The sequence below is a fragment of the Apteryx rowi genome, unplaced genomic scaffold (genome assembly GCF_003343035.1).
Source record: "Apteryx rowi isolate R43461 unplaced genomic scaffold, aptRow1 scaffold_59, whole genome shotgun sequence".
Taxonomy (NCBI): Eukaryota; Metazoa; Chordata; class Aves; order Apterygiformes; family Apterygidae; genus Apteryx; species Apteryx rowi.
This window is the reverse complement of record NW_020450860.1, coordinates 3,551,248-3,562,972: the sequence shown is the minus strand read 5'-3', so window position 1 is coordinate 3,562,972 and position 11,725 is coordinate 3,551,248. Positions and strand designations below refer to the sequence as shown.

General features: G+C 39.2%; 1 protein-coding gene across 3 annotated transcripts in view; it reads left to right on the top strand.

Moving 5' to 3' along the window:
* The first annotated feature begins 246 nt into the window (after positions 1–246).
* DIAPH2 (diaphanous related formin 2) overlaps positions 247–11,725 on the top strand; it is a 292,492-nt gene continuing 281,013 nt past the window's right edge. For 2 of the 3 annotated variants that reach the window (XM_026082669.1, XM_026082670.1), the window contains exon 1: positions 248–486. In XM_026082669.1, coding sequence (XP_025938454.1) covers positions 358–486 — 129 coding nt within the window. In that variant the 5' untranslated portion in view covers positions 248–357. Of the gene's footprint in view, positions 487–11,725 lie in introns of all 3 variants that reach the window. The other variant, XM_026082671.1, reaches the window with a different exon arrangement.

The window sequence follows — 11,725 nt, the reverse complement described above, 5'->3', positions numbered from 1 at the left end:
CCATTTCCTCGACGGGCACCGCCGACCCTCCCCGCCGCCCGGCCTCGGCCCTGGAGGCGACGCGCCGCCGCCTTCGCCCTCCTCAACGGGGCATGCGCGGCGCGGCGGCGCATGCGCGCTAGGGCCCCCGCGGGGCGGGGCAGGGCGCGTGCGTGGAGGCGCTGCGTTGGGAGGCGCTGCGTTGGGAGGGGGCGGTGGGGCCGAGGCTGGAGCCGGAGCCGCTCCGGCGGGGTGGAGGCGGGGAGCTGCCCGCGGCACCGGCATCGGCACCGCGCGTCGGCCCTATGGGGCCCTGAGGATACGGCCCGGCGCCGGGAGGAAGCGCGTCCCCTGGGGCGCGGCGCGGGCGGCGGGAGGATGGAGAACCCCGCGGCCCCGGGCGCGGGGGGCGGCGGCGGCGGCGAGGAGCCGCTGAGCTCCGGCAGGGCGAGCGCGAAGCGGGGCGGCCGCGCCGCCGAGGAGGAGAGCCGCAACAAGCCCAAGCTGGTGAGCGGGCGGCGGGGCGGGGGCGGCAGCGCCCTGCTGCCTCGCGGCGCGGGGGCGGGGGCTCGGTGCCCTCCCGGGGGGCCGGGGCGGCTGCGGGCCGGCGCCGCGCGCTGCCGCGGCCGCTGCCCGGCGGTGCGGGGCAGGTGCCCGAGCGGTGCGGGTCTGCGGGAGGGGCCTCGGCCCCGCTCGCCTCGCGGGGGGGAAGGTGGCGGTTTCCCGCGGGCTTGGAGCATCCAGGAGTTGGTGGCAACGAGTGATGCAACTCGTGCGCTGCTCCGGGTGGCTTCCGAATGTATGTGAGCATGGCTTGAAATCATCCCTGTTTTCTCCCTTTAATGAGAACAGCTACTACGGCGGGGAAGGTCAGACAAGCTTTTGCGTGCACAAACCCTCCTTAGGACTGTGGAGCAGGACTGGAGTGCCTGAAAGTTTGTTTTTTCACTTACTGTGGCTGTGCTGGTTGGTTTAACAGCAGATATTCCTGAACCCGGTAACTTGAAGCGATAGGTACATTTTAAAGCTAATCTTAGCACTGGAGTGTGTTTCCAGTTATAAATCCAGCAAAACCGGTGAATAACGTCAGTATTGATTATTAATTGCTTACTTCTGTTATTTGTACTTACTTGTTTTAGCTCAGTTCCCTGGTGGGAGTTCAAGAGAAGCAGTGGAGTGGACTCTTTAGACTTTATCTGATGTTTTGTATTGAGTGGAGTACTGATTACAGAGTCTTGTTTACTTTCTGCAAGGTTTTTCACAGATGCTAGTAGAATTAAGTTAATAGCTAAGTGCTTTCATCTTGTGTTCCTTTCATCAAGCATAGTGCAGAAGAGCCTTGGGAAGCTAATAAACATGAGAACTGCATTTCTTTGTCACTGAAAATTGAGTTAAAATGTGCATACAGAGGACATTAAATTGGTAATGTATGAGGCATAAAAAAGCTGCAGAAAGTGCCAGTTATTTAAGAGGATGACAGAAAGCCAGAATACTGAATAACTTAAGATCTGCTTGTATTAAAAGTGACCATGTATATCTTTACCAAACATAATCAAACATGATGTCTTACTTTGTTATACAGTTTTCTGACAAACAAACTCATACTTTCTTGCACAGTCATAATATGAATAAACTTCTTAAGCTAAACTAGCTAGGAAAGATAGCTGAAGATGCCTACAGAGAAGTCATTGAAAAAATCTTGTGTGTAGCATGCAGACACAGGAAAGTGCTTCTATTTGAAGCCATGGACAAATTTGAATTTCTCTTTAGCAGAGGAAGGCACTTTATGTAATAATGATCCAATTTTAAAAATCAGGTGTGACTTGAGTGCAAATTTACATTAAGCAGGCCAATTATTTCTATTATGTGTTCTCTTCAGTCATTCTAGAATCATTAGAGTAGGCTTAATTTTTTTTTTGTTACATTTGGTGGAAAAATATATTAGAGTAGCACTCGAGTTCTTATGCAGTCATACATGCTCTTGTTTCTTGAGGAAATCATTACAGCTGAATGAGAACGTGGATTTTAATAATGGTACGTTGTTTGAATTAGATAGCTTCTGAAAGATAACGTTGCCTTGAGATAAAGTGACTACCCTCTGATTATATAATTGAGTGAATGTATTGACTGGGAAAGTAGATTTATTTTGGATGTGGTCTACACAAATTCTGTATAAAACCGAAGTGAAATAGAATCTCTCTCAGAAGAAGAAAAGGGATGAGCTGAACTCAAGTGTGTTCTAAGCTCTCGAGGCAGCGTGAGTGACTGGACAGCCAGAGGTATCAGTTATTGCTATCTTCTAAGGGAAGAACAAGGCTGTAATCAGGGGGAAGGCTTCATCCATTATATAAAAGAATAATCTTGTTAAATTTTACTGGCTTTAATTTTGAATGAGGCATTTGTTCAGCTGAGGCTAGCAATCTTTTTTAGGTACTCAGAGAGCAACCTTACTTGTACCTCATCCCTGTTCTCTTCACTGTACACATAAGATTAAGGGAGTATTTGGGACTTCTTTAAGAAAATCCTTGGTATTTGTACAAGTGTGAAATTGTCACTGAGTTTGTACATAAAGCATATGAAGAATTTGGTATGGAGATTTTCTTGCTTCACAACTTATGATTCACCAAGTTACAATTAAGTTATGTAGATGAATCAAAATCACATTTTCAATTTGAGAGAATTTGTGCTAGAAATAGTTTTCTATTAGACAGTTCTTAGACTGAAGTATATGTGCACACACAAAAGTGGAAGCAGTCTGTATTAGAACTCCTAATTCAATATTTTTTTGCTTTGGGTCATTTTGAGTCAAATCTGATATAATATGTTGAACTTGACAGACTGTGGAATTAGAATTTAGTGCCATTCTTTTTCCTAAGATTCAGTGTCCTAGTTTGAGCACCTTGACACATCACTGCTGCTGAAAGAAGTGGGTTCATCTTTTTTTTCCCACATCATTTTGTTCTGGCACAAGGACTGGAGATAGGAATGAGTGTTTGGTATTTTTGTTGTTGTTGTTTACAATGAAATGGGTGGGGAAAAAATAAATTCTTTCGGCAAAGAATCATCTGTTCTTATGCCAGTACTGAGTATAGGCTGGCATGAGACAGGAATGAGCAGCTACAGTCTTAACTTGGTTTGACAATGCGTGTGTTCTGCAAAATGAAGTTTTGTTTAAAGATAAACCTCTTACACTAGGGGAAGCTGACATCTCAGAAATTTCCCTGACATTCTTAACTTAGTCTATGTTTGTTAGCCCTTAACTTAGATGTTGTTTGCTGTCCCTAACACTTCAGTATCAGATGAAAAGTATGTGATTTTGTTGGGTGTGTAGGAAACAGGTAAGTGGCTGAAAGCGTTGTGTCTGATTCGATGTTGTTATTGTAGCTAAGCTGAACCCAAACTCTTCTCAAATGGTTCATCTTTCCTAGCTGAGAAGATGAATCAAGGCTTTTTACAAAAGTTCACAGCAGAAGAGCAGGAGAGAATGGTCACAAATTGAAATAGGGGAGGTTTTGACTGGATATAAGCAAAACAGAAAAAAAACAAAAATCCCCATCTATCATTCCAAGGATGGATAAGCACTGGAATGGGTTGACCAGAGACATTGTGGAACCTCCATCCTTGGAGATTTCCAAGACCTGATTGGACAAAGCCCTAAGCAGCCTAGTTTGAATTTGGTGTTGACCCTGTTTTCTGAGGAGATTGGACTTGGACTTGAGCACCTTTTGAACCTTTGTAATGCTATGAAACAATGCTCAAAAGAGAAGTTAAAACAGGATTTGCAGTGCTGCCTAAGTGAACACTGCTAACTACAAGTTAAAATGATTGGGTGTGGTTAGAAATGCTTTTTTTTTTTTTTTGCTAAGTTTATAGTGTTATGATATATCCTGTTGGTTTAGTAATAGCATAAATAGAAATATTTCTGTGCATATGGTGGCTAGTGCCAAAATATTCATAAGCTCTTAATGTTGATCCTAAATGGTCTGGAGATGCTGAAGGGTCCGAAGGCTCTACTACCCCCAAGTTCAGGTTTGTGCACTAATTGTTCAGAGTGATAGATATTCCACAGAGGTACAAACTGAATTTCTGAAAGGGATTGTTCTGAGTGTGATGCTGTTCTTAGTAGTAGGTTGAGAGAAAGATCTTGTATACCAGGAAAAGCAAACTGTTGGGGTTAAGAGAAAGCTTATTTGATTGGAGAGCAAGTAGATTTGATGATTCTTCCTAAAAGGAGCAACTCATACTTTGTTTTAAAAGTAGAGATTACTTATGCTTCTTGTGCAAGTCTTCTAAACCCTGAGAGTTTTGAGATGAATCACAAGCTAAAGACTCTGATTCTGACTAATGTGCCTTAAGCTTGTGTCAGGCAGTAGGATAAAAGTTTTTGTCATTTAGCTTAAATACAGAGGTAAACAGTGTGCTTGAGAGAATAGATTTCCCAGTTACATCACACACCCCCCCCCTTTAAGCGCAGGAATTAGCAAATGGCTTATATAAGGCGTCGGTAGTACCAGTCACCGTCAGACAGGCAAAGTGCTACAGGACCTGTATGCTTAGTGATAAACGTCCCATCATCATCTTTACCTCCTCGGGCCTTTTGATGTCCTTCTCCTGTGAAGGAATGATATGCTCTTTACATGTCACTCATTTAGATGGTTGTATACTGCATAAGCAAACTTACCAGTCTGTGTTGAGCAGAGGTAACTGGCAAATGAATGAAACATTACATTTGAGACCATAGTGTGTCTAATAGTAAGTCAGTGTGTGCGTGCAGAGGATTCCTGGGTTGCTCCAATTGTATGCTTGAGTAAAAGATGGACCTAAATGCCTTGTCTTTTAGAAGAGAGTCTCAGTCTTACTAGATCAAAGTCAAGTTATTCCAGTAGGTGAAGTTAAGCTAAAGTGCAATTGTTATCGAAGAGTGAACTTGACACCTTCTGGAAATTTGTTTATGTTGTAGAAGATGATATTGGTATTAGAGCAGGCACTAATTCTAGTATGGTAGAGTAGAGCATAGTTGGTACTGACACTCAGCTGAATGCTTTAGCTTTTAATGTTAATTGGCACTGATGCTGTTGAGAAGAGATGATAGATACAATAAGCCTATCTACTTGTGGTAATTAAACTTCCTGGAGTACTACTTGTCAGGCAAAACAGTTGAACCTTGCTGTACCATACAGGAAGCTTTACAAACAAAACTAATTCTATCTGGGCAATGAGAAAGACAATTATAGGGAAAACTGTCAGTGTACACATCAAATAAAAGTGATGCTTTCTTAAAAGTTTAAGCACTGGGGTGCTGAATATTCAAGTTATTAAGGATGAGCTTGCAGTTTATTTATTTATTTATTTTACAAACAGCCTGTAAAATTTATGTTAATGATACTGTGATCCCTGATGACCCAAGTTTGTATGTGAAGGAAAGAATAGGCTTAAAAATGTTGGGCGTGTTAAAAGTTGACTTAATCTTTTTCTGCATCAATTGCAGTTCTTCAGAGGTAAGCAATACTGGCTAATAAAATCCCTCTAATTGTTTTTATCTCTGTCCAAGTCTAGAGGTAAAGTGGAAGAGAAAGAGATGGCCCTTACTGCTGAAGCAACTGACAATTTCATTTGGGTATTCATCAGTTTACTAGTTCAACCTTAAAACCATAAGAAGTTAGGAAATGATTAAACTGAATGTTTTTCCATGGTTGCTTACAACTTGTATATCTCAGTCATATTTTCTTTTTTTTATCATTCAATAACTTTATTTTGGAGGAGAATTTTTTTTTGAATATAAAGGATTCATGTTGAGGAGATTCATGTTGAGGAGAGCAGATAATTTTGATAGACTAACAGAAGATGTGTAACAATTTGTATCTATTTAGGAAGTTGCAGGTAGGCAAACCTAATTTGGAGCAGCTTAAACTTGCATGTTGCTTTTATATCAAATGGATCTTTCACTTAAGGTCTTGTGAATCAAGTACCTTTTCACTACTAGAGATGTTCATTCCACCAATATTGATCTCCTGCTTTCAAGCATAAGCAAACTGAGTCTTGCTTGATAAAAGCAGCTGGTAATGCAAATATAGTCTACTTTTTAACTATTAGTTCATTATATGGGAAGAAGGGGTGAAAATTGAAGAAATGCTTAAGCAGCTGCTTATTTCTTCAAAAAATAACCTGAATAAAATACCTACAACTGCTAGTCAACATTCGTAATTTTGAACAGATTACATGCAGTTTGGGCTTAGAACATTAAAATCGCTTTTAAAAGGTTGAGTTAAACATCTTGGATAAAAGACAGAGATTCGAAATGGTTAAAATGCATTTGCCACTTATCATCTTAGATTAACTATTTTGCTGTTAGGTGTTTCCCTTGAAAGATGCCTAAGATATCGGTGAATGTTATCTTCTTTGACCACAGTGGAATGCCACATTCTGGCAGTGTCATGTACCATTGTGGGGTTTCACAGCATCTTGCCCAGCAAATTGGAGTAAAAATTGGATATAGCACCAAGTGAATAGCAGATGCATATAATATTTGTGCTCTGAATAAATTCATCTGGATTCAGAGCTACCAGAATGATTTAGTAAATAGTATTTTAGATAGCCAACAATTTTTTCTCTTAGCTTTTTTTATTATATGACAAAAAATATTTAGATTTTATTTAGAAAAACAGGAATATTTTCTCATGCTCTTTACAGATTTTTGTAAAAGTGGTAATTTTAAAATGTTGCACAGTGCTGTCATTGTTGAACTTAAGTCAGTTCTAGCTACTCATTGATAAAATACTAAGTATTTTTTAGTGACTTCAGCCCTGGTTCTTGTAAAGTAAGAGCTGTCAAACATTACTCTTTTAATAAACATTTTAATTGAGTTAACGTAGAAAAGAATGTTTCAGAAATGGATTTAAAAATGCAGTCAAGGTTTTTTGACATCTGTAGCATGTGTCATCATATAACAGGACATGTTTATCCTGTTTGGACAACAGCAGATGTTGGTTTTAGAATTTTTAGTTCCTGGAAAAGCAAACTGCTACCAGGAAAAGTTTGTGAATATATCACTTGCAGAACTTCAGCTTCTTTGAGATTATATAAAGSTATCTATTTTGGGATATAGATTTATATATAGATTTTTAGTGTAGAGAAGCTAAAATGCTTGTAGTATGCTGTGATTTTAAAAGAATGGAAGAAGAACTCAAAAGTTGGTGACACTTGTGAACTGACAGGAGTTCAGAGTTTTCATATGTTGTGACCTATTCCATGCATAGAAGGAAATATAATGCAACGTATATATAATATGCCCAATATAATATATATTTAGTGTATATATATTTTTGAACACCTTGTGGTACTGACATCCTTAATACATGACAGGGTCTCGGGGGCTTCCCTGGCTGAGGAAGAGAAAGAAGCATGGAGCAGGAAGTAGTTCAGAATGGGTGCTAATATTAATAAGCAAGTATGTCCAGTGAGATTTAATAGTACAGGATTGGTCAACTCAAGTATGCGGAGCTGGGATGAAAATGCTATTGGATCCTTCAAGATTGTTAGTAGGCTTGCAGAAAGAAGGAATGTTTGGAAACTCTTTGTTCTGGTTCAGCTGCTTCTCTCTAGTTTTCTTTAATGTAAGGTCTTCATGGCTGAGTTTGTCAGAGTCTTAAACAAAAAACCTTTAATTACTTCACAGCTCTGTTTTGTAGAAGTGGTGTAAACTGTTAAGGCATAACTAAGTAGAAGTGTAACAAGCACCTGCAGTCATAAGGATTCCAATCAGATTTATTCTGAATGAGCTGTTTGTAGCAGAGCTGAGTGCTTCGTGGGTCCAGGTGGAGAGGGCTGCTGCTGCTGCCGCCTTGTTTATTCTAATGCAGTCAGGATCGCAGTGCGAGGATAAGGCTCGCTATCAGGTTTTTTTGGCAACAGGGCTTGCTTAAACAGTCTCCATGCTGATCTCTGTGCTAAACTCACGGAAGTTCTTGTGTGGCAGATCAAGACTGATCCAGTCAAAAAATTTATTTTTTCTTGTCTTTGTGGATTGTTTACTGGAATTAATATGGCCAGAGTTATGGCAAACTGGAACTCTTCCTTCTCTGTTGGTTTGTCTGAGTTCATCCATTAGTACTATTAAAACACCACTGTGTCTGCTCTTCAGCCGTCTTTGGATGGTAGCTGTTTATTTGGACATGATGTGAAAGCAGCACAATGCATGCAAGTTGGTATATCTGAAAAAGACTTGTTATGGCGATTGTATGATATTGTAATCTACATGTTAATATAAACTATGAATTCATCCAACTTGTAAAAATTGAGAAAATACCTTAGAAATTCAACTCGAATGAGTCCCCACATGGAAAATGTTGTAGGATTTGGTACAGCTACTGAAGGTATTCAGTCACCTGGGTGTGGTAGTATTTGGTTTTAAAGGTGTAGTGAATACTGTAATGTCACCACACCTTCTCTGCTATATAAAACAGAAATGCCCTTAAGAGTTTGTGGTAGATAAAGGCTCTTACTATGTAAACAGGAAGCTATTTTTGAATTAGTTTCAGAGCCTTTTTGTGGCTGGGCGGGGTGGGGAGGGAGGAGAGAAGAGGAAGTTCAAGGTGATGCATGTGACAGGCGGCTTCCTTGTCAGGTTTCCTCTCGATCCTTTCAGTGATCCAAAGACTAAACCGCTGGAGGCGTGAAACGGTGGTGGAGAAAGCGTTAGGCGTGCTGGATGTGTGATGCATGTTGGCTGCTGGTACGTGTCCTCACTGTAGTGCTATCRGATACGGAGGACATCAAAGATGAAATGTGTATGTTAGTAAAGATATTTCCAATTTATATTTCAGAATGCTTAAGTGTGTTTAAACTTGTTTTGATAGTATATAATTTAAGTGTAAAAAATCACCAGGTAATTATAAAAATTTGATCGGAAGAAATACTGTCTTTGTCAAGGTGAATTTTTTTGTGAAGATACTTTTACATTTACTGCTCTCCTAATTGTAGTGGAAATACTTTTATGACAACCCCCCCCCCCCCAAGTAGCATATTTGGTTTGTCATGTGACAATGCAGAAGAATTTGCATGAGAAATGTGAACTTCTCAGAGCAGTGTTTGACTAATAGGTTGGAACAAGTTTCTAAAGAAAATGTTAGTAGATTTGCAACAGTAGGGAAATAGTGCTGTGGGATCCCAGGGGGATATGTGATGGGAGGCATAAATCACAGCTGCTGCCTTAGTGCTTGTAAGTTACAAGTAAACACACATGTAAAGCACGATTGCTGATTTTCTCATTTCCATTTGTTACCAGTTATTAAATCCAGACAGATTCACCTATCGGGGAAAAAAAAAAAAAGAAATTGAATAAAGAATTTTGAAAGATGAGATTTTTTGAAGTACTGCCTTGTTGCATGTATGTATTATATTAAACTACATTTTTTTTGACTATCAGTTTCTTAAGATGATACATTAGAGATGAAATGGGTATGTAAAGAGCTATTAATTGGTAGAAAGGTTGCAGGTGCATCATGAATAACTTGCCACTTAATTCATTTGATTTAATTGAAATAATATTGTTTTATTGTAGTTCTAGATATTTTTGCAGGATTTCTAGAAATAACAATTATGTGTAAAGGCAGACTGTAATCAAATATCTACATTTCACCTTAGTTCTGCCTTGTTGGTATTTCTTTGTTACAACTAATTGGTTATGTTTATAAATGGCTCCATATAAATTCATCATTTCTGTTGGTCTCTCAGGGGTGGTTGCTGAGCATGACAAAATAAAAAAAATAAGTACTTTGGGTTGGAAAAACTTTATTTCAGCAATCTATTACTTCTTCAGTTAGTAAAATTGTAAGAGTTAACTATGATTGAAAGATACTGACCTTTAATGAGGAGGGTAGCTTTGTGAGGGAGGGGTACGAGGTGAGATGCAATAGACTCTGGAGTCCTAGCAATAGCTACAAGTAGTTACTTTTTGTACAGGATGGTTCCTGCTTTCCTGTTGCATTTTGGTTCTTCATATTCTCCTGCTGTAAATTATGTTGGTATCTACAAAGTTGTGCTAACTTCTAAAATACTATAGCTTCACAGTGAAACTCTGTTGGATGTGTATATTGTGATTTTATGAGTGCATGAATAAATGAGAACTTGACAGTTATTAATAGTTCAAACAGTTACATGCAGTGTACCAGTTGTATTAGAATAAGTAAATATTTTCATTAAAAAAAGAAAAGAAGACAATAATATTTGACATTATCAAGGTAGGGTATGGGATTGCAGCAATAATCAGTGTAAGAGGGGAAAATAAGTAATGGAAATATACTTCTGTGTACCTGAATCTTCAGGCTAAGCATATATTACTTTTTTGGGGGGGAGAGGCCACCTGTAGAATAGCATTGCACTTATTTTGGGCTTAAACAATTTCACCTTCAAATCTAATTTTTTGTAATGGATGCTCTGATGGTCTTTCTTGAAGAACATTGTATTTAAAATATAGGAATTTGGGTAGTTGAGTGTCAGTGACATTCTGCACTTTGCTTAATAAGAAAGCTTATTTCAAAGCTTTCTTTTCAAAGCTTTTCAAAGCTTATAGAAGTGCAGCATAATAATTTCAAAAACACTTTGAGATACTGATATAGGTTGCTGTCCATGTATTTGGTGCCTGTAGAAGGTGCCAGATGTACATTAGAGAAGAAGCCATCTGTCCATGTAGTTGCTATTGCACTGGTATTAGGCAGGACTGCTTGTCAATATTGGTATATTCTGTTTGCTCTAACTAGACCAAGCAAATAATTGGTTTGGATTTGGAAGGAAATTAGGATTTTATTTTTTCTTTTTGGGAGGAAAATAGACTGAGATCATTTACTGACCTAATCACTTGTATAGTCATTGGATTAACTTTGGGGACTTAATTACAAGTGAAAGCAGTGTAACTCCTACCAGGATAAATGAACTGTTTAGATGTTTATTGGGCTGGTTACATGTCTGTTGCTTTTCTGCCAAGTGTGGCTGTCAGTACCATATTAACCCCTGTGTCCCTGCTGGTTGTTTTTAAAAAGTACAGCTGTTTGACTCCCCATCTCTGAGTTCTTAGGGAACTTGATTTTTTTTGGTCTTTTTTATAATATTATTGGGAAGTGCTTTTGAAATGTTCTGGAACAATTTTATTGGGAAAAACTATGTTAAAACAATTTCATACAGATTTGATCTTAATGTTGTGCTTAGATACAAGCTATGGAATGAGCTTTGTGCTTTCATTGTGGCAGCAGAATAAAACCAGTTTTGCTAGATAGCAATACATGATGGATGTCCAACTTGTTGTGCATCTTCTGTTCTTGTTCTGGGCTCTCCTGAGTGTAAGTGGCTGATCTTTTCATTCAAAAATAGTGTGGAGCTGCTCAGAAGACTGAGTAAGAGCTATATATATTATAAAGCTATTGAGTTTGGTCAATGAAGAGTAGTCAGAATGGGCCTCTTCCTTGTAACCCTCATTTCCTACAGAGACACTATTTTACTGGGAAAATCTTCACTCTAACTGAAGTGAGAGCTTAGCTTGTTTTTAACTTTTCATGGACATGCAACCCTTTTAACTACAACTGAATGCTTTGAACGTAGGATTAATCTTTTGTTGAAACCTAGGCTTTATTTCAAAATGAATAGTGACCAGCTTCAAAATGGGAGTTCTTTTGAAATCTGAGTTCCAGAAACTGCTTGTATTTGGGAAAATTTGATAATTCTTTTGCTCAAATCTGTGGGTGTGGTTTTTTCA